Genomic DNA, 27,513 nt, shown 5'->3' with positions numbered 1-27,513 from the left:
TGCCCAGGGGGCAAGAATTCTCTTTTCTGTGAGCTCAAAATTTTCCATGAGTTCAGTCTTCTTCCGCAAGTTTAGTGAAATCACGAGTTTCATGATTGCTGCTGGGTACTGGCTACACAATCGGTCATTGGGCCGTGAGAATAATTGTATTGCATATAGCTTGTTTTGCATATTCTTTATTAATACTAGTATTAGTATTCCTTTCTTTGTTGTCTTATTAAACTGCCTTTATCTCAATCCACAAGTTTTACTTTTCTCCCATTCTCCCCCTTATCCCGCTGTAGGGGGAGGAGTGAGTGAGCAGCTGCACGGCCTAGTTGCTAGCTGCTGGGTGAAACCACAAAAGTCATGCTTGCAGCTACTTAGTTCCTATGCTTTTAATTATTTTTCTTTTATTTTTGAATGCCTTTGTATGAACAAGGCCTTGAGAAGATATGTATATCACGGGCTCCTGCAGTAGGCAAAATATCTGTCGTAAGACTTGTGGGAATATAGCTATCAAAAATGAAGGAGCTATTCCTAGACATTATTTAAAAATAAATCTCTGTCTGTGTGTCTATCACAGATATACATCTCCCGCATTTCATGCAGTTTTTCAAGCTACCTTATATTGTGCTAGCTTTTCCAAGAAAAATTATTGAAAAGTAATCACAACAGTCATTAATTTATACAGACAATAAATGTCTCCATCAGAAGTCCCTTTAGGAACCCTTTGGACTTTGGGTCCTACTGAACTTTCAGGCAGTAGAACTATTGACTGAAATGGGAACCAGAAGGAAAACTCAGTACTTCTCTGACCTTTCTAAAGGCAAATAATACTTGGAGCCACTCAGTGTGCTCCATAACCTTTGGCACAGACCATATAATTTTTCACTAAACACCTACTGTATTAGTTCTCCCTACTTTACTGATATTTCATAGCTTCCCTGCAATGCTAGAGTGACCTTTTTTTCTAATGGCAACAAAATGAACAACTGACAAAAATTGATTGCCAATGTGTGGCTCTAGAAAATCTTGTTTGCATTTCTGTAAATTCCCTCAAAAGAACTCCCCAGCATAAATTTAGAATTGTATTTTTATAGTCCCAAGTTTGAGGTCCTAAGTTTACGGGTGCGAGACCTATGAACCCTTGGATCCTTTCCGAATCTGTAACTGATTCGGAAAACTACACTATGGTTCAGGAAGGAAGGTCAAAAAAGAACCTGTTCAGGTCCAAAGCAGACAGAAAGATTAAATCACAGGAACTGGAAGAAGATTCACTGGGAGAGGCAACCCACCTTGGAGAAATATCACATCCTTGCTGCATGAAAGCTCCCAGGGAGAACCAGAGACTGTTGAATATCCCAAACTCATTCGTCTGGTCATTGGCCGGCTGGTCTCGTCCTTCTTCAAATTCCTCAGTGTGCCACTCATAAGGGCTGAAGCGACTCACCAGGAAGAGGACAACGCTCACTCCAATGTAGGCAAAAACAATGCACATCCATATCTCGTAAGCCAAAGGATCCAGAAAGGAAAAAACTCCTGGTTTGGACTTCTGAGGTTTTTTTATCATGATAGATATACCTAAACTCATGAACGGTTTGGAAAAGTCTATAACTTCTTCTCGAACCAGAGTGATGGTTAATGGTGCCACAGCCACATCCGCCCTCTGAAAAGGAGAGACAGACAAGAGATTTGCATTCTGGGGATAAAAAAACGTATCCACTAACTCCGTCTTATGTTCCTTCGATCTCTGTTTACCCCTGCTGTCTCAGAAGAAATCAGACAAAAGCAATTGCAAGAGAAATGTAAAAAAGGAGCAACCCATAATATTGGTGGATTTTATTGCTACTGATTACCAGTTCTGTTTTCAAATCACAGCATTTTCTTTTTGCAGCCACCTAGTTCTTCTTGTCTGATTTATCCACTGATGTCACAGTCTGATGCAGATGATTTTCGCTACAAGAGCTTTACCATCCAGACATCAAAAGAGGCAAGGAAAGACCAATCGCCTGAAAAAGGATGCCAGGATGTTTACTTCCATCAGGAACTGTTTTTTGATTGCATAACTGATGCAGAAGAAGAGGAAAAATGTTCAAGTGACACTGATGTGTACTCTCCACTTATTTTACAATCCATCTTGAAAATGGAAAGGAAAATGCACTGAAAAGGTGTTGGCATCTACTGTGGAACTACCAGCAGGAGATAGATCATCCCTCACTCCAACACAGCAGCACAGAGACTTGGGCACTGATGCTTCCTACGCTGATTTGCCCTTTCCCTCCAAGGGAAAATTAGACCCTTCTGACTTAAAACACCACAGAATATGAACTACCAGAGTGAACCAGGTTTAGAAGTATAGGGTGCAGGCATATATCTGAGGTGATGGAAATGAGTGGCTAGACAGAAAACGTTCTAGTCCTACTGTTCACCAGTCATATGCTAAGTGTTTGAGATCTTAGCCTTCTTTCATCCTGCCATTATTGTGCAAATATAAAATAGAGTAAAATTTGGAGATTCTACCCATGGGGAAAGTTTGACCTTTCAATACTTGTTCTTCCAAAAATGGAAACAAAAAGAATCTTGGAACTGTTGAAAGGAAACATTTTGACATTTCCATAGGCACAGCATGTGCCATCCCTCCCTAAATTAAAATGTTTTACTTGGGCTGATTATTTGCATTATCAGAGCCGCAGTCCTCAAGACAGCTCAGGCTGACAGAAGCCAGGTCTCCTTTTTCTTCTAGGGCTTGAATGTGTTCTCAGGCACCAAGAGCTAAAGACAAAGGATGAGGTTGGAAACTCACCCCGTAAACAAGTTCTCCCACCATGCCGTTCCACGTTTTGGTGTCGGGGTCCCGGGCTCCGTACTTCCCGTCTCTGACAATCTCCAGCCTGTAGTGGTAGCCAACATGCTTCGCAATCTCAGCAGCGAGCTCCACGCAGTAGCCTTCATACCTCTCATTACCTTCAAACTGGTTGGCGTTCTTCTTGAGCATCACATATGGGTCTTCCTGGCACAGAGAAGACCAATATTGAGCCACGCTCCACTTTTCTAAAACGGCACATCAGGGGCTCAGACTAGAGCCCAGTGTGCAGCTTCTGGTCCCCTTGCAAAGCTCCAGCTTTGTGTTTCTGTACCAAAGGGCACAGTCAACACACAAAGGACTTATTTTAGAAGATACCGATTGTGATTTTTATTGTGGTATTTTCTATTTATTCATGCAGAATCTGTGTGCAGCTTCTGCAGTGACGGACCTGAGGGGAATGGAGTAGCTGAGGGGTTTGGGGTAACAAACCTTTCAGTGCAGTTCTGCAAGGGATATTAAGTGCATCTGTGCTCTGAATTTTTAAAGGCATGTCTGCCTATGTTGGCACAGGCAGAATCAAATCTGCTGGACAGGAGAGAGCCCTAAAGATGTCTAACTCAGTTTGGGTATTGTGTCTTCTCCATAGACTCACAGTAAGCATTCAACAAACAAGTTGGTAAAATTTCATCTGTTTCTGCAGTGTTCGTATATACAATGCCACAATGCATGATACCATACATTATGGGGTACCTATTATTCCTTCATGATTATAGTGGAGATTTGTTTTTAAAGCTATGATTCAGCCTCTCTGCACAATACAGCGCTTATCGTTCCCAGAATTACAGCCACGATTCTGTGGGCTAAACACAAAGGACAGGTATAATGTTTCTAATTTACCTATGCTCATGCCTCTACTATCTTGTCATAATCTTTTGTATTATCTACACTTAAGCATGAGAGCTCTTTAATACCTATTTAATTAGCCACGGCAATTTTCAGGTACCTTTATGGACCCAGCAGGAAACAGTAAGTGCTGCTATTATTATTATTATTGTTATTATTATCATTGTTATTGCTATTATAAAAATGATGTAGTACAAAGGAGGGCACACCAGGCGGAAGAGGGAGCCTGCACATCAGGGAGATGGGGGAGAGGGAGAACTGGGACAGAAGTCATAGCACTTACTAGGATAGTTGTGACTATGTAAGTCCTGTTCTGGAGGCTTGTAGACTCGTTGCCGCTTTGAGTATCTATGGCTGCTGGAACCAGCTTCTCATCTTCATTCCAATAACCAATCTGCCGAATACAAAATCAGGATACCTTATTGACATCTCTTTGTAATGTTAACCAAGATACGGTAACAGGGTCATCCAAGCAGGATCAGCTCTCTTTGTGTGTTCATATCCACCAGAGATCTCCTCTCCTGATTATTGATGTCTTTTGTCAGTGAGACCGGGAACTCCCCCATCCCACCATGCCTCCAGCCTAAAAATAATGCACATGATACGCTATGGTAGCAGAGTGCTTGTATGCACGTAAAAATAATTGGCATGCAGTGCTGGGAGATTATTGCAATTCCCTGCCCCATCCCTACTCCAAGAGTTCACACTTCCCCTGTGTGACTTCTGAATATGTTTCTAATGTTGAGCATGCCTGTTGCGTGTCCAGATGCTACAGGGTGATAAAATGCTATACTGAAGCTGAAAGCCTGCAGAACATAAGGCTGACTCTTGGGACATCTTGAGACAACAGAACAAAAAATTGAGGAAAAAACCCTCAACCTAGGACAATGTCAAAAAAATTGGGGTTACAGATAAACCAAACAGTTGTAATGGGAATAACTCTCATGTTAAACAGTGCTTATTAATAATCAGGGATTTGGGCTGATCTACTGCTGCTTGCAGGCAAAGCAAAGTGCCACTGAGTATCACTAGGAAGATCATGGTTGAGGTTATCCACTTTGAGGGCTTGATTTTATAAAAGGTTTTCCATCACCTCATGTAAGTATGTAGTTGCTTGACCTCTGCTTATGTGAAGGAAATTTCTTATCACAGTAAATGGTAAAGGGTATTAGCACAGGGCACGACCAGGAGCCTGCTGATGGCAGATTAGAGATCGTAACAGCCCAGGAGAAAAAATTTACGCAGGCCTCTCATGTCTCTTCACTGCACTGACAAAAACAGAGTGAGGAAAGATTTTCCAAAGTTCTGCCCTAGGACAACACAAATGGAGATACATATGCTTGTTTTGCACCTCTAACCTGGTGGATCTAAGATACAATATGCATAAGGGCAGTGATATACATGCCTTCCAAACAAATGTCATTTACATCAGCAAATACACAGCAAAATCAAGATATTTAGCCATTCTGTTTCTTCTCCTGTAGACTCCCTCCAGATTGCCAACTTGAAGTTCAGAGCCCCAAACTGGACATAATACTGCATTTGTCCTCTTATGAATACCACACAGAGGAGGAAGACCACTTTTTATGTCTTCAAAATGACAATTCTTTTACTTCTCAATGAGAAATTTGCCTTTTTTCACTTGAATGTGGTGGGCTCTGATCTCACATTGGCTGCTTTCAGTTGTAAGCCTGAATTTGGGGTACGGGCTGTAAATGTGGAACTTTCACTATTTGCAGTTTTTCTTAGTTTCAAACAAGTATTTTATTTTTCAGGGGATTGAGAGGGTACAGAGGGATTCCAGTGAATGCCTCATTTCAAATATTTAATAGCTCTCTTTTATTAATAGAATAATTGAGTTATTCTTTGTTCTTCAAATAGGTAGTATCTAAAGTGGCACATAAGAACATGGAGTCAGATTTTCAAAAGGATTTGTGTTTCAAGGGCTCAGCACCCCTGAACAAGGCCAGATTTTCCAGAGTGCCTGGGATCAAGACTCCAGAACAGCACAAATATCTGTGTAGCTATCAGGATATTGTTAGTGGTAAAGCTCTTGTCACTTCAAGGAGAGTAGAATTAGGTCAACCAAGGAGAGTAGAATTAGGTCAACATAAAGCGTTCACCTACACTGGTTAGGGCAGACAGCTTCTGCTGGGCTCTGCCTTGGCTCATCGTTGGAAAAGAAAAGTGGGAGAGCAAAAAACACAGTCGTGTAGCTGAGCCTGAGCCGATGGGCCCTGCCAATAGCAAGGCTGAGTTGGCCAAGCTTTCACTATCCTGGAATTCCCTGTCCCACAGATGAGATGCTTTTGTTGCTCTTGATAACCCCTTCCATATGCTGTGTTTTTTTAGCAATATACCATGAGTTCTCCCTAGTGCTTGGCTTTGCTCATGCAGAGAGCTGGGAATGCGCTCGTGGTGACTCCACATGCAAGCTTCCATGGACAGAAATATCTGTTGAGACCTAATCACACCGTAACTCAAACACCAGGCTGGTGCCTGACACAGGATCTCAGGTCACTCTCTACTTTACCTTTCTGATCCCATCATGCTTCATCTCAATCACATGGAGGGTGTAGTTGGTCCTTCGTCCCTTCTCATTAAACTGAACGTTGCCAGACAATCCTTCAAAACGGACCTTAAAGACACAAATATCAATGAGGACAGCAAATTGGTCAGCATCTCACACAGTGGTGATTAGGCAACAGTAAGTGGTGAGGGGAAGAAGGATGGAGAGTGCAGTCATGTCTTTTGTATCTGTTGCAGGGGACACAGGACATCCATCTGACACCGGGCTTTCACTTAGGTTCACTCTCTACAGCATGCCTCGCCACGTGCACAGCCATTCTCTTAACTTACCCTTTCTTCTAAAAACCCTTTCTCTGAAAACGTAGTGGTCTATTACTGAGCTCAGCGATGCATAAGAGCTAGATCACATGTGTGAGCCCATCACCTCTTGGGATGTGGCAGTGAGGTAAATCAGCTGTGAACTCCTTGGGTTTTGTGGTTTTTTGTATCCTCTAAATCTGACCTGGAATCAGGATTTGTTAAAGAATCTGTCAGTTCAAATCAGGAACTGTATTTGGAGGAAATATGAAACCGTGGCCACAGTTCCCAGCTGCCATCTTTCGATAGAGAAGGGGTCTACCAGTTAACAAGCAAATTTAATTATCTCTGCACCAGCCAAATAAAACCTGACAATTTAGTATTGTAAATGAAATTTGCATAGGAAACTTTGAATCATAAATCTCTGCTGATAGCACTGCTGAGCTGAAGAGCGTTGCTCACATCACATCCCACTTCCTGAACTTCTCCTCTCAGTGTGCCCATGTGACTTGATGCAAAAGTCCCCAGTGTGGCGTGGAGAAGGGCTTCCAACTGGAGTCAGATATGGTGTGTGGGGATCAGGCAATGGGTAGCTGGAACATGGGAAAAGGAGTGCAAATGTGGGTCTCTACAGAGACCACCTGGAGAAGTGCTCATGCCACCGGATTGGGAGATAATTTGGTCTCAGCCTTTCCACTTGCTTTGGACAAATCTGTTGTCCCTGCAACTGAAGTCTTCCCACATGCAAAATGGGAACAGATATTTAGCAGCTTTTTTAAGTACTCTGAGATCCTCAGAATAAAGACTCACTGTGAAGAATTGAGGATATGTCATTACAGAGGAAATCTGTTGCTAATCTGCTTAAACTGTGTTTCTTTTCCAGCTATTATTGCAAAGGTTTGTCATGAAAACGAACATCTGTCAGTATTTTCTGAAGCTCCTTCAAGTCAAGACCTATTCCTGGTGGCATTCAGAGAAACATACTTTTCCCTTCTCAGAAGACACAACATGCCCATGAAAGGTAGACACACTAGAAAAGCACCATTGTCTTAAGCACTCCCATGCCTGCTTTTTCACGGCCTCTTTGGTTTACTTTTCAGGTCCTGATCAATTCTGAAGCTCAGGTCATGGGTGCTCATGCTTTGTATCTTTACATGCACTAAAAGGCAGATGTACAGCACCAATTTATTCTATCCGAATGAATGAAATCTTCATATTGTGATATCTGTGTGGCACTGGAAGAGCAAAAGGGGTCCCTCCCATCCATTCTGGAGGCTGCAGCACAACTTTTCCATCATTCACCGTCCTCTGAGACTCCCTGAATCACTACAAAATATAGTGAGGACTTATTTCAACAGTGCTAAGCACCAATTATGTCAAATGGAGACATACAACATTTAAGTGCATTTGTGTATGGTATATGGGCATGTGGTTCTTTGCCAGGAGAGACGGAGGAGGAAGATGTTGTTGTGGCCTTCTGGTTTACAGGTTTAGTCAGCAGTTAGGGACTACCTACCTGCTTACTAGCTGTCGTAACCAAACAACGTTAACAAAAAAAATCTGTCAAAAATTATCATAATTTTTTCAAAGTACAACTGAAACCTCAGTGTATTGGCTTAAAGCAGTATTTTGTGAGCATTTTCCCAGAAAAAAGTAATTCTCTTCAATAAAAGCGTACTTTTTGCTGAAATGTATTAGATTTATGTTTTCGAAAAATTACAGAATGTTTCAAATTGCTTTTCTTCTTTGCTCCTGCCATCCATGACTCCTTCCTACACTGAAGAGAAAAAAGGCAATTCGGGAGCTTATTCCAGACATTTGAGTAGAAAGAAGTAGAGAAAGTTTTTGCTTTTAAACAGCTTATAAAATTTTAGGCATTAGCAAATGGGAGGTAAAAAGAAAGCCCACTGTGAATAGCTGTAAGAATTACCCTAATTGTGAGTCTTTGCAGAAAGGATAACTCAAACCTTCAATCTAATCATAAGTTCTTCTATTTCTATCTGCCTCTTTCTTGCTACAATACTAAATGTTGGATGATTATTCAATTCATAGTTGAAATTTCCCTAGAAGACTTCTTCCTCTGCATGTTTTAGAGCCTTTTATTTTGACCATCACGACTGAAGTGGTCAAATCTTTTGAAAATTGTAGTTTTTCAATGGTGAAGGAACAACTTTTGCAAAAAGCTCTTCATGTTCTTTGCCCCAAATCAGTACAGTTGAAAAATTAAGAGTTTTGAAATTGTTTTAATGAAGAGATAAGGAAACTTCAGAGGAGATTTTCTAACACACACAAAATTGTATTTTCTAGCCAAGTCTAATTTTGACATCCTATTCTCATAAATTCAATAAAGGAAAATGCTTGAGAATCCATTGCTCATCAGAAGACTTCCAAGTATTTCATATTTGTTAGGTAACCAATCTCCCTAATGCATCAGGGAGGGTGATTTTATTGTAAGGGTTTGGAGAAGCTATGACATCAACTTGCCCGAGGTCATACAGAAAGTCAACGATAGGCTTGGGAACAAATTGAATCCAAGCAATAAAATCAAATCAGATGCAAGATTTGGTTTTAAAGGAATTGTTGTTTACCAGTAAGCCAAAACCAAATCAAAATAGAATTCTTGGGGAAATTCACATATGATGCAAATTAACCAAATTAATTTTGTTCTTCTTGCCTTCTCCATAGTTAAGAAAAGAAGATGGGATAAGCTATATTTGGATAACACTGAACTAGCAGTATTTGCAAGGAATGTATCTATTTTTGTCTGAAAAAATGCTAGAAATGAATGTCAGTCTTACAATTTAATGAAATTTTAAAATATTCTACCTAAGTCTTTGATAAGAGCGTATTGTTTTTCTCTCTTGCTATAAGTTTCATGTAGTATTTTTGTTTATTCAAAAATCTAAGAAGGATGAAAAAGGAAGAATATCAGATATCTAAATGGCTGTTATTAAGAATTTTACGAATCCTCACAGTATGAAACAAGCTATAATCTGGGCTTTGAGAACATTTTTATGACAGCCAACACATAAGGCAAAATTCACATGGCTTCAAGCTTCATTAGCAGTCTGGAACCAAAACTGAGTTCACAGAGAGTCAAAGAAGCTTCAAAAAATATGGCCTGAGCAGGTCTGTCTCTTGGCAACGGGAAGATACAAATAGGGACTCAGGATTTTACAGGATAACATTTTGGCTTTTCCATTCCAGAACTCCAACAGAAATTAGAGAAAGCAAAGACACACCAGATGGTACCAGGAGGAGCAGTTTGCTGGATGCACCCCTGAACTCTTTAGGAGACCTGGCTCTAACCTGGAAGGATCAGCTCCTCAACCCCAATGAGTCGTTTGACCACTTCTGCTGCTAATCGCCCCTCTTCCCCCACCCACAGGCTACATTCATCTGTCCTTGCAGTGCACACATCGTTTGGGTTTTGAACCTGCTGCAGAGCTCTCTGGATGTCAATGCCTTGTCCCCAGGGCACGGCCGGGTTGGCAAGGCAGTCTCCAGCGTTGCCGCGACGGGAGATGTCAATCCGCTGCCTCCGCAGGTTCTGAAACGCCTCGGCCATCACCCGGACCCCGTCGTATGTTAGGGCTGACGTGTACTAGAAAGAGAAGAGAAGTTGTATGTTGCCCATTAGGGTGAGCTGACCTCGGGTGTGCTACACTGGTTTGCCTCAGGGCAACTTTTCAGAAAACTTGCCCTGTTTTCATCCTTCCATCTATGAAGTTCAACAGCCTCTTACTCCCTGTAAGCACTACTGTCCTGTTGACTCATGAAAGTTGATGCCTTCTCTCCCAGAGATGGGAGAGTGAAGGAGAAGATCCTGATGTGGAACTAAGAATGGCTCTAGGTTGCCTTTTGCTCTTCCAGCTTAGCTGCCTTCAGATCATGCCGTTCACCTGTTACCCGAGTTTTCTGTTGAATCATTGACCTGAACTTTTAAGGAATACATTATACAGTGTAAATGTGAGATGCGCAGAACCAAATAACAAGTGACCCTTTCTTGTCATAGATGGGTCAGAAAACTCTACTTTAATGTGCAAAAACTCTGAAAAAGATGAGTTTATTCAAGTAGAAACTTGTACAGAAACGGGTGTAAAACTCTGTCATGAACAATAACCATTAGAGTTAATTCCTTTTCCTACGATCAGCTACTGATTTATTTGTTTGCAACTTTCTTAAACAAATACTTCCAAAGATGACATTTTTATCGCTGAGTGTTTGTCACAAGTGTATTTATTTTCAAATGTCAGATAGGAAAAAAACAACCTCCCCACCCCCTGACAGCTTCAGGGTCTTTTGTATTAGGAGTTACATTATGTTTCCTCTCTGCTGTACACATTGATTTGAAATGTGCAGAAAGAACATCTAGAAAGACTTTATTATCATTGGATATATAGCAAACAAGCCAAAGGTTAAGGAGTTAATATGGCTTTTTCCTTTTTCATATACTGAACATTATGAGATTTTTAATCCTTAGCTTTGAGGAAGGTAAAAACTGGGAGACTGAGTGAATGTACTAACTTGTGTATTTCTTAGCAGGCAGAAACTCCTGCCTAGTAAAATATAGAAAATGTTGAGGCACCTAGAACAGATAATGTTCGTAATTATATTAAGTGACAGGTTTTCAGAGCAAGACTAGAGAGCTCTGTGTGATTACAAAGAGGCGAGGCGAGCGTAACCTGAACTGAGCCAGAGGAACCTTAAATTAAATGGCTTTTTTACATCACTTGCCTTTGGCCTCTTCCAGTCCACACGAGGATGCTCCCTGGCATCATTATTCCTCCACTGCTGCATGATCCTGGCAGGAACAGCATCCGTGTAATTCACCAACTGGAAGCCGGTGACATTGACTCCGCTCTCCTTGAATTTGGTCAGGTCAATGTCCATGAATCCCTAGTACGGGAGAGAAACAGGAGAAGCTCATCAGAGGAACACATCTCTGGGTGGACAAGAAGAATTCTCCCTATCTATGAACATGGCTGCCAGCTTAGGAAAAATCTCTTCCCTCTGCAAGATAAGATCCAGTTCAAGGGAGGCACCACTTCCCTGACCACGGGGTGAACTTTTCTTTCTCACAGGCTCTGAGCTGGACACATCCTGCAGCTTCCACCCGGGGAGACAAATAGTCATATTAATGACAGCTCATCTGCAAGAAAGCTAGCAGAATAACAGAAGAAATAAGTCCCAAATAATGTGTGGATGAAACTAATAAAATTCTCAAAATCTATTCGAATTATTCACCCAGCTCTAACTTTTATGCAATGGATAGGCTACTTCTTTTCAAACCCAAATTTGCAGGGAAAAACAAACCCTGAGCAAAAAACTTTCAGCACATCAAGAAGTGGTTGGTCAGCTTGTCAAGGGAGTCTGTCTATTAGAAATTGCAATTTATAGGATTTGCTAATTTGGGAGAAAAAAGGGTACTTTTTGGGATTTCAGATTACTAATGAAATACATTTATTTTATTTCTTTGTTGTTCTCCTCTACTTCTTGCCCACTGCATGTGATGAACACAAGTGCGCAAATGCACATGTATCAGAGTGGCATTGTAGGATTAGTCACTCCCATGGAGTCAGAGGCAAAAAAATAAACAGAGACACACTGCAAGCAATAATGAAGAAGTGGCCGCTTTTTGGTATCCCAGCTTTGATCCTATCTCTTCAGCACTGCTGTTTACGCAAAACTGCTGTGCCTCCTCGCACAAAGCAGGTGCTCAAGCAGAGCCTCTGCCTTGCTGCTTGGGCTGCTGCATGTGGGACAGGCTGAAGTCTGGTGCTTCTTCTTTTGGAATACAAGCACAAGAGATGTAGTCAATTATTTTCCCTAGTACCATTAGCAACCATAATGCATGAGGGGAAAATGAATGAGGTGACTACGCACGATGCAATCACTTGAGCAATAGAAGAGCTAGTTCGAGCTGTGTCTTCCCTCTGCCCCCCACCACGTGCTGCTGGTGCATGTTCTCTGCAGTCTACCACTGGGTTTTTCTCCCACACCTGCTCTCAAACTTGTGATGATAATGTAAGTTAAAAAAGCTAAGTCACACTATTCCCATGAGACACTGGTCCAGTTCCCAGAATGGTGCTTTCTGTGCATAGGCTGGGGGAGTTAATTAGATTATTAACTTCCAAGGTCAGGATCAAGCCATTAGATGGAAACCTGTTTTGGGAACAGACAGCTTGCAAGGAAAAGACTAAATTGCCCTCTGACATCAGCGTCAGACCGAGGGAGTCATAAGTGACTCAAAAACGTCCTTAAAGGCTTTCACGCTTTTTCTTCTGGCTTTTTGTAAGCAGTTTGGCATCCACTTAGAAGGCTGGGGATTGGATATAGGTGTACAGATGCTCTAAATAAATGATTTGTTTTTCTTCAAAATGCAGTGATTTAGATTTAAAAAATAAGTGATATTTTGTGTGTACGTATTCCACAGAATGCTGGTTAAACCCACATCAATCTTGTTTGTAATTGCTAGTGTAGGGGTTTCAGAAAGCCAGAGCTGTGATTAATGAATAGGAAAGGCAGCAGGATAATTGTCCCTGACATCTTAATGCATTTCAGGCCAAGTGTTTTTTGACACACACAGAGCTCCTAAGGTTCAGTAAGAGGGACCTCACAGGTTGCCAACTGGTTATTCATGGCTAGAACCAAATTACACTGACATTTTGCTCCTGGGAGGTACTCAGGGGAAAAAGATCTGTCAAAAGAAACTACCACACAGCAACTTGAAGTTTGTGCCACCAGCTCCTCTTTAGAAGGCCCACAATGGCATAAAGAAAAGTTCAAGTTCACAATGGAGTATAAGTAAGACGTCTGGTGACTTTAGCCCCCTCAACAAGCAGATTTAAATAGGAAAAGTCAAAAAAAGGTTATGACACCAGTGATGAGACAGCAGTGGTTGGACACACTTTCACCGTTTTCCCCAAACCAAACCATTCTGAAACTGAAGCAAGTATTCAGCAACTTACATTGGGACTTACCTGACATAAAATATTAAAATAATCTGAATAGACAAAATAAATTATTTCTTCCTGAAGATCGTACTAAATTTTCCCCACTCATTTTTGACAAAATTCAGGTCCTTGAAAAAGTATGGAGACCTCTGAAGATTTTCCAATTGTTTAAGGCAGTTGGGACTGCACAGAACATCATTAACCTTGAAAGTGTCTTTGCATTTCAGCTGAAACTGATGAAATAACTGTTTTCACCTGTTATCCCTCCTCCACATGCCCCAATACAAGGTCAGTGTAAGAATGGTCTTAATTACACAGGCATTTTAATCACTACACCACTGAAATCTGCTCAGAACAGGTCTGGGTGACATGACAGCCAATGAGCTGGGAATACCAGAGGTCAGATATTTTAGAAAATAAGTCCCAGAGGAGGTGCATTCTTGCTGGCTAACAAATAAACAAGAATATACCAAATATTATGCAAACTGTCTCTTGAAAACATTTGTATTGACAAAGTGGCATCAGGAATTAAATATGCTTATCTGTCTTTCTGGAATATCAGTCAGTGCTTGTAAGAAACAGGAGAATTACAATATTTGCAAGTAAAGAAGTCATCAATCATCTGTCGCCTCGTACTAACTATAGCCACATATTGCAAAAGAAGGGGATCTTTTATTTAGTTTTCAATTGGCCATATTTGGAAAACAGAAAATAAATTCTTAAAAAATGACTAAGGAAAGACTGCAACCCACTCCTGAGGGGCAGCAGACATGCTTTTGCAGCAATATGTTTAGTATCAACCAGTTTAGGAATGAACCAGCACAGAAATGCTTCCATTTACCATCCAGCCAAGCACAGTAAGAAGTGAACCGTGCTGGAACGATGTACTCCATGGCACCTCAGTGGCCAAAACCATTTCTAAACTTTGCCAGTGAGTACTGGAGAAAACTCCCTTTTCAGCCACTCTTTGAGCGCAGTGGACTGTTCGTGGAAACGAGCTGAGCCTCTGGAATTTGGTGCTATGTGACTTTCTTCAGGCTCTTTAGACCTGAACCATTTGGGATGTATCTGTTGGACATGCAGGTATCTGGCTTCACCTCCCTACGCAGCACTGCCAGTCCCCCGCGAAGAGGAAGAATACAGGAGCTCCCACTCCAGCCCAGGCGCTGTGCCAGCACCCCCGGCAAAGCATGCACAGCGGGACCCAGCAGCAGCACGGAGCTCCCCAGGGCCCCAAAAAGGGTCACTGCCCAGGACGTAGATACTCCGGGGGAGACAACCCGTCTGCAGGCACAGTTCTCTCTGGGTACCATCAAAACCAGGCTGAAAGGGACTTTGATTCAGCCAGCCCACCCCCTGCCCTACAGCAGGAAGAGCTGTCCCTTTTATTTAAATTCACATTGCAAAATCCTCTCGGCAAACCAGAAAATATGGCCTCCTGCCTTGTGTATGGCTGGACAATGCCTGGCTTTCTCTGAATGTCCTCAAATTAACAGGCTGACAATAAACCACAAAAATCTGGGCCTGTCCGTGCTGATGGGCTGAGACAGCCTCCCTCCTCCACGCCTGCTCTGACTCACAGCGTCTTCAACCCACAGTTCGAGCAACAGCCAGGCTCAGTTCAAAGGAGGAAACTTGCTCTTGAGCCCGTACCATGGACCCTTCTCTCTGCATTAATGAACGTCGCAAAGAGATTACATGCAGGAGTCCTGCTGCTAGTAAATAACATGGAAAGCTGTTACAGACCTTCATGCCTTCAAACAGAAAACAGAACAGTACCGGGAAGGGTTTTTTCCTCTTTGTGTTTCCTTGCTGCATCGTTCTTTATGCTGTTCTTAAACTGAAAAGCTTTTCCAGCCAAAGGTTGTTTTACTGTCCCATTCACTGCCTTGGCTGCTGGGAGAAGTGTCAGCAAGTTACACATTTATATTCCTCTCCACTGCTTGTGGGCTCAATCATCAAAGGAAATGCATAATGCAGGAAGACTGATGACTTGAAATGGGCCTCGTGAATCCATCTTGATTAACTGGTCCATGAAGGATCTGCCTTGAAAAGAAAGTCCCCCAGAAATAAGCCAGCTCCTTGTTTATACCCTGAACACTGTGAGGAGACAAGACATTGAGTGGGCAGTACAGACGGCGTAGCGAAAGCCTCATTCCTTCGTGCATGACCCTCTTCAAATCTGCCAGCATCACTTAGTTCGCTGCATTCCTCCTTTCACCCTCATATTTCACTGCCTCACCATGCTAAACCTCTGCCTTCTCTCCACACACTGATGACAACGGGTGGCATCTTTCTTCCCAGTCCACGGGAAGGCCACAGACAGCAGCAGCCTCACCTCCGTACCTGGTCATCGACAGGCAGCTGGCCACTGCCCCGTGCCTTCAAATTCTGTCTGTATTTCACTAAATTGGTGTTAATTGCTGGCACTCTCCCTGCAGAGTGCCTCTCCTGCAGTACGATCGTGCCTTTGAAGCCGCGGCAACAGGCAGCGAGGGCTGAGTTCTGGGCGGGCAGCAGCTCGTCTTCTCATAAACCTCCCCGCAGCCCAGCCACAGCACAGATAAAAATCTCTGTGCCCTTGCTCTAAGTCTTGGCTTTTCCTGAGAGAAGGAACATTAAAGAGTCTTCTTGAAGACTGACACATTTCTGACAAACACTGTCATTTTCTCTCCTCCTTCTGCATCTTCAGAACCCTCCAGATCTCCCCACAAAGAATGGCAAAGCTCATCTCTGAATGAGGAGATGGAAAATGCCTCTTCCTCTTGAATGGCGTGAAGAAGTCTTGTTGGTTAAACCTAACATAGCCCCCTCACCCCATGAATGAGTGTTAGGTTTTTCAGTTCCTTTCTGTCCGGAATCAAGAGACTGAACTCTGGAATTTTGGGGTTTTTTTTTGTCTTGTTTTTTTTTACGAGTCGAACACTGAAATATTCATTTTTAAGCAAAAAGCACTAAGCAATTCACCCTGAGCTTGGGTGGGTGCCACAGAAATCAGTGGCACCATCAGGAAACTGGCTCAGCTCTCTTTAGATGTTATCCATTTATGGCTTGCAATACCAGACTGCTTCCTGCTAGCAGGCTTTGTGATTATAAGTAACTTTGCAAAGCCACACAATTGCTTCCGAATGGCTGTAGATCAGCTGAGCGAATGCAAAGTGTCACCTGTCATTCCAAGGTACACTGGTGTCTTTCTGCAGAGACCAAGAAGACGAGCATTTCCAGACGGAGCATCCCTAATATACCAAATTATCTTCAAGCTTGACTTCTCCAGTGAAGCAGCATTCCTCGCTCCCATCACTTTGTATTAATAAGGAAGGTACATCAAAACACAGCCCATCTGCTGAAGTCTCATTCCAGCATGCGTTCCAACAAGAGAGGCTTTCTTCTCGTCTGCACAATTATTAATATGTCAAATCTCATTGTGGCAGCAAAACATGCGAGTCATCACTGTAACATAGAAGTACATGAAGAATAAAGGGAAAAGAAACGTGGGAGGAGGGGGCACTTACAGACAGGGTCCCAGTCCTGCAGTTTGATGAGTCTGTTTTGTCCTGGTCTATTGATGCAAAGCAAACCAAATCAGGTGAGGATCCAGACTTCAAGGACATAGGGCTGGAGATGATGAGCAACTTTTTTGTTGTACAGCTTTGCAGGCACAAGATTTTCTTTGTGATATTATTTGCATCAGCCCTATCCTACTGCTGCAGCACTTTCTGAATATAAATTATCACACACATCTTGTTGAAAAGCTCAGTCCAGACAGAGGGACAGATGCTCTAGGTGGATGTTTGTGCTTTGGAGAGCTTTCAGAGGAGAAACTGATTTCAAGGTTTGGGAAATACGTTGTGTAGTGACAGATGCCAGGACTTCAATTGAAGATATGGCAGAGGATGACCTGATCATAATTTACAGGGACAAAAACATCAGTAATGGAATATTTGGTCTAGCAAAGAGAAGCATAAATTCAATGGAGGAAGCTGAAGCTAGGCAAGCTTCGACTAGAAAAAAGCATCAATGAAGTCACCATGAGGAAGATACTATGGATTTACACGTCACTCCTTGCCAGCTGAGCCAGGGTAATGGATTAGGAGACTGCAAATGGCTGAGGAAACCTGTTAGTTTAACACCCTTTTGCTGAGATTTAAGCAAACACATTCTTCCTTCCAAGGGCTGTAATATAATCTGTCAGTTACTCACCTGATACTCGGTGGTTTTTTTAAGCCACAGTAAGGCACTCATGATTTTGAGCCCTCATTAGCTACTGCAAAAATCCTTCCAAGGTTTCAGTTCATATTCCTCTGTGTGGGCAATTTTTCTTTCAAAACCAGATGATTTTCTTTTACATGAGACACACCAATTCAAGTAAAAATTGATTTAGGGCACTGCTGTGTCTTTTACTATCAGTAATTCAGATGAGATAATGTTATAAGGGTTTCTTCTGCTTGATAATCTTTGAACCAGGACAGAAAAGCTGTTTGGAAGTGAAATGCAGACCTCAGAAATTTCACTGATATAATATATTGTCTTTGCCTGGAAAACCAAGTTTTCTCATGAATCTACCTGCACCACCCTCTCAGAAAGAGGAATGGTCTAACTGGCATAATTTTAGACACCTAAAAATAACTTGGGACATCTCTTTCCAACATTAGAATTTGTGCATTTTTGCAAGACCAGGCATCCTGAGATCTTACCAGGACAAGAAGCCGATGCTGCACACATCCGTTTGGAAACTCCCGCGAAACAGAGTTTCCAATCAGCTCGTGATGCAAACGTGAGTGTTGCTGACCTTGTTTGTACCTTCAGTCTGCAATACTTTAGGGGGAAGGAGACGCCGATAATAACTGAGGGTGATTATTTTAAAATAAATATGGCAGCTTTCAAGGTGACAGGAGGCTGAGAACTGCAACATTTTAGCTCCAGACAAGCTGAATCGGGGGCTCGGTGGAGGCAGCGGAGCCATCGACACACGGCCAGTGCCACACGTCACACTTGTGCTGCGGCAGGTACAGCTTCTTGCCCTGGGCTCATACCCAGCACGGGCACAGCAGACCCTCCCCACGCAGCCACAGCACACGCTGCGGGACGTACACGTGCTGCATCGCTTTAGGGGAGGTGATCTCTGCCTGTGCTGGGAGAACTCTGCTCCCCAGGGATGTGGACATCCTTTTCGATAGCCAGTTTGGGAGGGGATCCCTTCTTTGCTGTCCGCCCCAAGTGGTCAGTCTCAGGTCACCATGTCACAGCCTTGGTGGTGCAGAAGTTCTGCCTTCCATTTTTGGGGAGAAAAAATCAAAATCAAAACCATTTAAACTGCAGATGAACTGAATCAAACCAGCAGGTTTTACCCGACTCCTGCACAAGCCACTCTGCTGGCAAAGCTGCTGTGCTGGTAACCTCCAAAGCTACCACAACTGCTTGCAAAGTGGAACTCTGCCCATGGTCTAACTCAGCACTGACACATTCTGATGTGAAATGGCACAGGAAATAATGCTTACCTCTGCTAATCAACCCTGTTTTTATCTTTACTCTTCCCTGCTACCCCTAACGTCAGCAATCTTGTACACTTATGTATTCAACATCAAAAGAGAGCATTTGCTAAAAGAACAACCTGGACTAATGCACCAGGAAAAAGAAATGCTAAAACACTGTATGTGGCAGCTGTCCTTCATACTTTTCTTTTAAAGACAGGTCACGCAAACATCACTTATTTTAAGACACAGATTTTCCTCTGCCCAAGAGAGCTGATGTTCTCCCACTACTGAAAGCAGTCAGCCTGTATCCCTGGTGTAGGACAAACAGATACATGAAGTCAAGGTCATTGGGAAAAAGCCTGCACCATCAAAAGAAATGAATCCCAGAAGTTTCTAAGCTTGCTCCTCTGATAGTATTGACTACTTTTTTTCTCTTTGTGGTTGCTAGACTGATGCTTTCAAAGGCTGAGAACAAAGCTTAGAAAAATAAGACTCACAAAACCAAACACTTCTGAAAGTTGCCAGACCTCTTTGAGTTTCAAAAAGAAACACAGAGATACAGAGAGAGAGAGAGCATGAGAGAGAGAAAGAGAGACATGATTGCAACTCCCCAGTGCCGGTACACCTGACAAATATCCAGGCTGGCAGCTGGTAAAAGCTAGTCGGGGCAACTTTAACAGGTATCAGCTGAGGATCAGTTTTCATGAGTTTGCAAAAGCCACAGATAATATCAAATTTGCCTCAAGAAGCGCCAGGGATCCTCGCAGGAACCCTTTCCCCAGCAGTGATGTTGCAAACAGACCTTTGTGGCATGGGCAGGGCTGCGCAGAGAAGACAAGTGGTGTCTTTTAACAGGCGGAACAGATTCGGAGAAGGATGTTTGTCCATGGCCTAAGGTGCAGAACGGTTTCATTTTGTTTGTGAACACAGAAATATTACTGTCTTACCTTGGCAACAGCAATTTCACTGAAAAAGAATGCTGCTCCTGCTAGGAAATGCTAGCTTTTATTTGCTGCTACTTGTCAAATTCCGCTTTGTGCATTACTACAGCTCACCCAACAGCAACGGCTGGGCAAACAAGTGGTGATCAGTGCAAGCCAGTTCCTCTTTGTTCATGAACTGTCTGTGACCAGACAGGGAATTCCTCCGTGTTCAAAACGGATGATTTTTGCAGGCCTTCTTCAATCTGTGCACTGCCTTGCAAACTCACTTGCTTTGTGTTCCTGATGTAACACCAGTCTGGAGCTGCTGTAACTGGACAGTAGTGTGCTGCTGCCTGCTTTTTGGCTTAGTACAGCTCTGAACAAGCATATAGCCAAAAACAAGAATTTCAGTGGGGTTATCCAGAAATTTTTCCCAACATTTGCTTCAAATATGTCATTTCTATACTTGCTTCCCTGTGGGAAAGGGCCCAAGAAAGTTAGGCAGTGTTGCAAAAGGCAGGTATTGAAAATTCATCCCCTTGCTCCAGCTAGCACAGGTGACTTGGGGGCTACAAAGCAGCTGAGGGCTCATTTGACTTGTGCAAGGCAGGGCTGTCCCAGCCAGGGCTGGGAGCCTTATCTTCATACAGGGTGAGAGTCCTAAAGTCAGAACTCCATCAGTCAAGCACAGAGAACAAAAAGTATCTCCTCTGGAAATGTTCAGGGACTTGCAGGTTTTAGTTCTTAATTTATTCTCTGACAACCCAGTACTCCAGAATGAGCTGCTTCCACAAAATCGGGCCATTTTCTAGGTGTAGGGGTGTGCACATGAGGGTGCACGTGTGTGTGGGCAGTGCAGCCCCTGTCATCTTAGGACTTGTCTACAGGGAAAAATGTGGGGTGTCTAAGGCCTATCCAATATGTGTATGAATCAGTGGGAATAAATTATGGCATGTTACACCCTCTGAAGGCTCTAATCCAGGCAACGAGATGTCCTTAGAAGAGGGTAAAACCTACTGTGATCTCTTGGATTGGAGCATCCACAGTGTGCTTGAATCCTGCCAGATGCTGTTTTCCCACATTCTGCCCATCCCTGATAGCATCCCCGGCCATGCCCACACAGGGAGGCTTGCCTTCCTTCCTCACTGCCGTATGGTCTCAGGAACATGGGATCTTTGCAGACTTTTTGCCGTCCTCCTTGCAGTGGCTCTCGTGGGGGTGCAGCAGATCACAGAAACTGATTTGACTTCTGGTGCCTGAACCTGCCCATGTGCACGGCAGAACCACAAATCTGTAAAGGGCCTTCTTAATCTTCAGGAGCATTAGTCCTTTGCTTTAAGATAATTTTCCCATGTTGTCTGATTGTAACCTCCTTTTTTTTTTTTTTTTTTCTTCAATATTCTTGTCTTTGGAGTCTGACTCCTTTGCAATTCTAGGTTTTCATGAACAGGAAAATGAAAGGAGTTTGAGTTCCTTTCAGTCTTCTTCTCCATCCAAATTGAAGCTGCTTGCAAAGCACAGCTAGCAGCTGTGGGTGCCGGGGGTCCCGTCAGACTCTGTGAGTCCTGGGGACCCAAAGCACCCTCCACTGAGCTGCAGCTGGGAGGTAGAATCTCCCTTTGGAGGGGCTGGGGAAATGGAAAGCCTTTTGCTCTGAGTTAATTATTTATAACCCACGTTGGCTGAGTATGCAGCCTCTTCCAGCCAGCCTTGTCCTCTCAGCATTTGTGCAAAGTCTAAGAAAACAAATTCAGGATGGGAAAAATGTGCTTTCTCAGGCTGAAAGTGGGAGAGAGTGGTATCATAAGACAGAGGGAAATGTCCTTCATAAGGCCAATACCTGAGTATTAGACCACCTCATGCGTTTAACATATTTATGCTTATGAAACTGTGCAGAGAGAAGAGGTGATATCATTCTCATTTACCCTTCCGCATGGGCACATATAAAAGTGCACAGACACGCACACTCCAGCTACTCCAAATAGCTTTTCCGCTTAACTTTAATGAAGGGACTTTCATACATATGTGAGGACCAGGATCTGGGTTACAACAAATAATAATTTTTTAAAAATTAGCAATGGAAGTTATTGGCTGCTTTACCATTCACATGTCTCTGCCTGCACAACCTAACATTTTTAACTTTGTAATTACATGGTAGGCGCCCAGCGCAGAAGTGCAGGGTCAGTATCAGGGCATCCTGGGGTAATTATGCGGCCATTTTTGTCTTGTAAATTACAGACTTATCTTGGGACTGAGAGAGGAGAACCGCAGCAAATGCTTGACTAATTGGTAGTTTAAAGTTTAATTACCCCGGGCCCGTGCTGCCTCGCAGATGCAGCTGCGGGAGGGAAGAATGGTTCCAGACCCCGCATGGACACAGCGGGTCTGGGGGGAGCAGCCTCAGCCCCAGGCTGCCGACACCAGCCTGTCCTCTGCTGCGCATCCCCCGGACGTATGGACACATCTGGGGAGGAGAGGGTGGGAGCTCTGCTACGGATAACCTCCAGCTGCCCTATGGATTGAGGCTATTCCTCTCTTACCTCTGCCCAAACCTCCCTAGGCAGAGAAATTCTGCAGTCTCCTTGGAGAGGAGAGCATATTGCTTCAGAAAGATGGCCTTGATGCTGCCCAGCACAGCTCTGTCCTCAGGCAGTGCCTCCCTGCATTGAAGGGAGAATCCCTTCCTTAAAGAAATCTTTAAATCCAGTTCGTTGCTTAGAGCCATGACAGTTAGATTTGATTTAGCACCAAGTTGCAGAATAGGTACATATTTTATTTTTAATGGAAGGTCAGAGGGATCGTGGTGCATCATCATTAACAAGTCTGCCCTTAGTAGGGCTCTCAGGATGGCCGTGAAACACTTGACCTGCAGGGCACACTGAAGTGAGTTAAAAAATACAAGTTGTTACCTATAATAAACAACTTCTCTGTGGCCTGACTGAAACAAACTAGGAGAGCAATACCAGGACCCCAGGTGCCCATGACAGGCAAAAAAATATCATTATCACAACAAGCGTTAATTAATAGTAAGCTTAACTGGCTTTGAAAAAATGGAGATTGAATCTGGAGGCAAAAAACAACAACCTTGGAGATACCCTGGAGATAATCGTGCTGGCTCAGGACAGAAAACATCACCAGGAAAACACCACAAAGGACTTTGGTATTTTTTCCTACCCAAAATGTGGATTAGAAAAAAGACTTCAAGCTCAGTAACTATAGGTATAGTGCTTCACAAAATATGAGATACTCAAAAAAATATTACAAGGAGAGCAACTCACCATATTTGCCAGAATATAGTGGTACCCATTCCCATTCTTTTCAAGCTTGATGATCTGCAAGATGAAAATCAACGATATTTAGGAACACCAATGAAGGAAGTAGAGCTTCATTTATCTACCCTTCCTCCCCATTTTTCCCCAAAGAGACTGCTCAGTTGAAGACAGGAAGACACAGCAAAAGAAAAGTTCACAATCTGTTAGAGGAAGGACAGAGCTTTCACACATGATATCCAAGCAGCAAGTCTGAAATTAGACAGGACAAGATCCCCAAGCAGACGCTACAGGCAGGAAGAATAAACTACCTGAGCCAACCTGTTTCCTATGGGCTCTGGATAGAAACACAGTGCTTTTTCTAAAAAAAGGTTAAACAAGATTTATATTTCAGACATTAAAGGAACAAAGCGGGGAGCTGGGGTCCATTTGTCCTGTGAATGCAGCTGAAACACTGAGCAAGATTAGAGAGCTGTTCTGCACATCCTCCCATCTAGAGTCCCTGTTGCAGACATCTACCAGGGTGAGATGTCCAGAGGTTTAGTCTGTAAGGCAATTTTTCTCCTTTAGTGCACTGGGATAGTTTCATGTCACATCTTGAGAACAAAGCTGCCTGGGCAAGACACTTAACAGAGGATTCCCCGTGCATGTTCACTAAGGTTATTTATACCTTCACATCCATGGTGTCCCAATATAAGCTCTTTACCACTTACTCCTTTCTCCCTGATGCCCGTAGATTTAGGTTTTTATTTTCTTTTATCAACACAATCACTTACAGATCTGTAACATTTGAAAGTGTCTATGTTAGCTGGAAAAGTTTCCCTTGTTTAGGTAGAAAGGCACCGTCTGTTGCAGGGTTGCCTGTGATTATGAGGGACAGGGTCATTGAACAGATGGTCCCTAACTGTCTTTTTCTTCCATGATTTAAAAAAAATACAGAAAGAATACAGCTGAAAATCACATTATTCTTGCTGATTCCATATTTCCACTGAAAGTCCTGTTCACTGATTTCCAGCACCACTGTTAAATTCTTACCAGGTTACTAGAGCCAGATACCATCCGCATTTGAGCCAATCTATGTACAGAAAGAAGACTGTGAAAAAAAAGACTGAACCAACATGCCCTCGGAACCTGTAAAAACACAAGAATTACCAGTTTCTGAGAGAATTGTGCTGTTTCCATAAGGTTTCTCTGCTGGCATCACTACCTCTTATTTCCTTTGTCGTATGAATTGATTCTGAATTACTGCCTGCATTGCCAACGCTCAGGCAAAATCTGCACGAATGGTAACGAGGCCAGAAACATCCTCACAGCCAGAATAACAATAAAATCACTGTTGTGTTGGATTCGACCAGAAATTGGTCTACCCAGGACTTCTCTCCGATACCAGGCTGGTAGCAGGTGTTTGAGAAGCATCAGATAAGGGCATGCACAAACTGATCCTCCCCATGGGACAGCACTCCCAGATTATCATGAGCTGCCATTTAGGGATTTCCAAATGGATTATAAACGAGCTGACACTTGCTCTGTGCAACTGGTTTATCTGCCTTAGCCTTTCTCTGATGAAGTGCTCTTGTATGCACATTAAAACTCATCTGTTTCCCAGCATTAATGTGGGGGCAGCAATTAACTCCAATGCAGGCTTCATTTACTAGCAGTTTCTTACACAACGAATAGTTTCACCACCTTCACCGCCCTGTGGTTCTCCCCCCACGATCCCTCAGTATGGCTTCTGCTGAGCAGTCTGGAGCCCTCAGAAAAACCACCTGTATACCTAAGGCTATAAAGATATATACTCTTCTTATGGGTAGTTTTCTGACTGTCTTCCATAGCCAGATCTGAGAAGCAAAATCAGACCCAACTTGTCCCCTTCCACTCATCAACTGTGACCGACCTTTGCAGTAAGTCCCAGACCTTGTGGGAGGAAGGAGCATCTCTAGGGCACTGGAATGCCTAAGAATTACGATCCAATTCCCCATTTCTCCAGTGTCAACAATAGCTGGCATTGGCTCCTTCTGCCCAAACTCTCCCTTTGTTATTTTATTAGGTGTCAAGAGTCGATGAACCAGAGAGGGCTGCCATCCAGCTTTCCCCAAGCTGTTAATCTCGCAGCCCATCCACCTGAATTATGAGGTTGGCTTCCTGTGTTTTACACAGTTATTTGTGATCTTAATTTATTTTAAAATGCTTGCTCAGTCCTAATGTGTCCGGACGGTGGTAGCAAGCTGAGGTTATAATAGCATTTATCACTTAGCCTGAACGTGGTGAGAGGCTGTGCTGGGCTGCATGCTGATAGCTCACTTGGGCCACCTAGGTTTCATTACCCACTTCTTAATGGGCCAGTTTGACATCTATTAGAGAGAAATCCTCTCAGAGTGAAACAGTGGTAAAGGAGAAATTCCAGTTATTCATTTTAATGAGAGACAAGCAAGAAACAATACAGGGCTTTGATGGAATACAACCCACCGCTTACTTATCCCATTAAGGCTACACAGCACGGCCCCACGGATATCATGCCCTGAACCAAGGCCTAGCTCATAAACGACAGTTACCTCGGCAAAGATAAATCATGCCCCTGAGACATGACACAAAGAAATCTCCAGAAAAGAAATCAGGTCATTTTCCCACATATCATTAACACATTGAGCACTGGCTCCTTCTACAGCTACGGTCTCCAGCACTCAAGGACTGCCTTGCTGGAGTCAGCAGTGGTTATTTGTGCTATGTGTACAGAGTTGGGAGAAGAAACTAAAAGTGCGTGCAAGCACTGGTGTGTATGTGTGAGGGACTGATGCTAAACAGCCATTGCCAGCTTTTCTGTTCCCTGGGGAGCCCAAATCCACGGCCACCAAAAGATAAGAGACAGGCTTGTCAGGAAAGAAGATAAATGCATCAAAATGTCCCTGAGAGGCTGACGCAGCTCTTTGAACACCTCAGACACTCAAACAGACAGGGCAAACAGAGCAGTGACATCCACGCGTAGCTTGCTGGTGCAGTGAGCTGAGACACCACCCGCCAGCCCAGTTTGAGTCCCAGCTGAATTTCACGTGATAACGGGCTGAAGGCTGTCTTTGACCCCCTCCAGTCATCTGCATGTTGTGCAACACCCGGCATCCCCTGCTTACACTGGGATAACTACTTCTGCTTTCAAAAATCCCTGTGGGCTCAGAAGAAGAAGTCAAAAGAGGATGAAAATGGACTACATGGGTCTGAAAAAGTTACTCACAGACCTATCCTTAGCAGGAGAGTTGCCTCCTAGGTACAGGTGTCTGTTGGAATTGCTCTGTTTTTAATGTAGGGAAACACAATATTGTCCCTCTTCTCCCTGGGAATGGATGTTTTTTATATCATTGCAAAACAAATAATCACAAGATCTGGTTTTTTTTTGTGTTCTTGCAAATAGCTTTACTTAGATACAAGTTAAACTCTTCCTCCAGTTATGTGAGGCAGTTTGAAAGAAAGACTTATTTTCCTGTTCGTATTAGGAAAACTAGATAATATATGACTATAGAACTTAACTTTCTGTTAGACAAACCATGCTTAAAACAACAACATCATTAACCCAAGAAATCTGATATACTCTATAGGAAAGCTTGCAGAAAAGGCAAATTCATCACCTACATCCTGTCAAAATTTTTGTTCAATCTGCAGCTACTCCACAGTCAGAGAGAAAACTTTACCCTCCAGAATCTCTGGTCTCTCCTTCATAAGCCTGACCTTTACTTTGAGGTTAAAACCTGCTACCTGCTTCGTTATTATATATAACCAAGTAACACCCAGAGACATCCAGCAAGGATGGATTGTGCTCGTCGCTGAGCTGTGCAGCTGGTGAAATGGCAGTCCTTGCCCCAGACAGCGAGCAGCTGAAGTGTGAGACGGGAGATGACAGGTAGCTTAGACAAAGCGACGTGTGAAGCACGAGGTAAGAGTGAGCTGGTTATGAGAAGTACGGCAGCGGGAGTCAGAGTGCACCGGCTGCGGGACCCTTTCTAAGCCATGTGGGAGCCCCAGTGGTGGGGAAAGCCTTGGCTGTAGGTGTGAGAGGGAAAGGCATTGCAGCTGGAGTTGAAGAGGGGACACAAGTGTGGACTGAGATGTGACTACGCATGTGCATTGGTCTCTTGTTCACAGAAGTCCATGTTCAAGACTTATGGAAAGCATTAAGGGAAGCATGGAGGCAAGAGGATGGGGAAAATTCGGGTTTGCCCTACTAGGCAATCTATCTAGATTGAGGATGAGTAAGGCAGGGTACACAACCTAGCTGCTGAGTCCTCTACTGCACATGCCATCTGCCTGTGGCCATGAGCTGACAAAGCAGCTGGGAGATGACTGTAAGTGAACCAGTCTCTCATGCTGCAAGGCATGAGAGGAGCT

At 43.3% G+C, this 27,513-nt stretch overlaps 1 protein-coding gene across 2 annotated transcripts in view; it reads right to left on the bottom strand.

Moving 5' to 3' along the window:
* Positions 1-27,513, bottom strand: part of GRIA1 (glutamate ionotropic receptor AMPA type subunit 1) — a 127,446-nt gene that overhangs the window by 36,994 nt on the left and 62,939 nt on the right. For both annotated transcript variants that reach the window (XM_009942612.2, XM_009942613.2), the window contains exons 5-11: positions 23,149-23,202; positions 11,255-11,416; positions 9,954-10,121; positions 6,225-6,329; positions 3,975-4,085; positions 2,786-2,992; positions 1,278-1,648 (exon numbers count right to left, since the gene is read on the bottom strand). In XM_009942612.2, coding sequence (XP_009940914.1) covers positions 1,278-1,648; positions 2,786-2,992; positions 3,975-4,085; positions 6,225-6,329; positions 9,954-10,121; positions 11,255-11,416; positions 23,149-23,202 — 1,178 coding nt within the window. The remainder of the gene's footprint in view (positions 1-1,277; positions 1,649-2,785; positions 2,993-3,974; positions 4,086-6,224; positions 6,330-9,953; positions 10,122-11,254; positions 11,417-23,148; positions 23,203-27,513) is intronic.

The sequence above is a fragment of the Opisthocomus hoazin genome, chromosome 22 (assembly GCF_030867145.1).
Source record: "Opisthocomus hoazin isolate bOpiHoa1 chromosome 22, bOpiHoa1.hap1, whole genome shotgun sequence".
NCBI lineage: Eukaryota > Metazoa > Chordata > Aves > Opisthocomiformes > Opisthocomidae > Opisthocomus > Opisthocomus hoazin.
The sequence above is the reverse complement of the archived record's forward strand: the minus strand, read 5'-3'. Positions and strand labels throughout refer to the sequence as shown.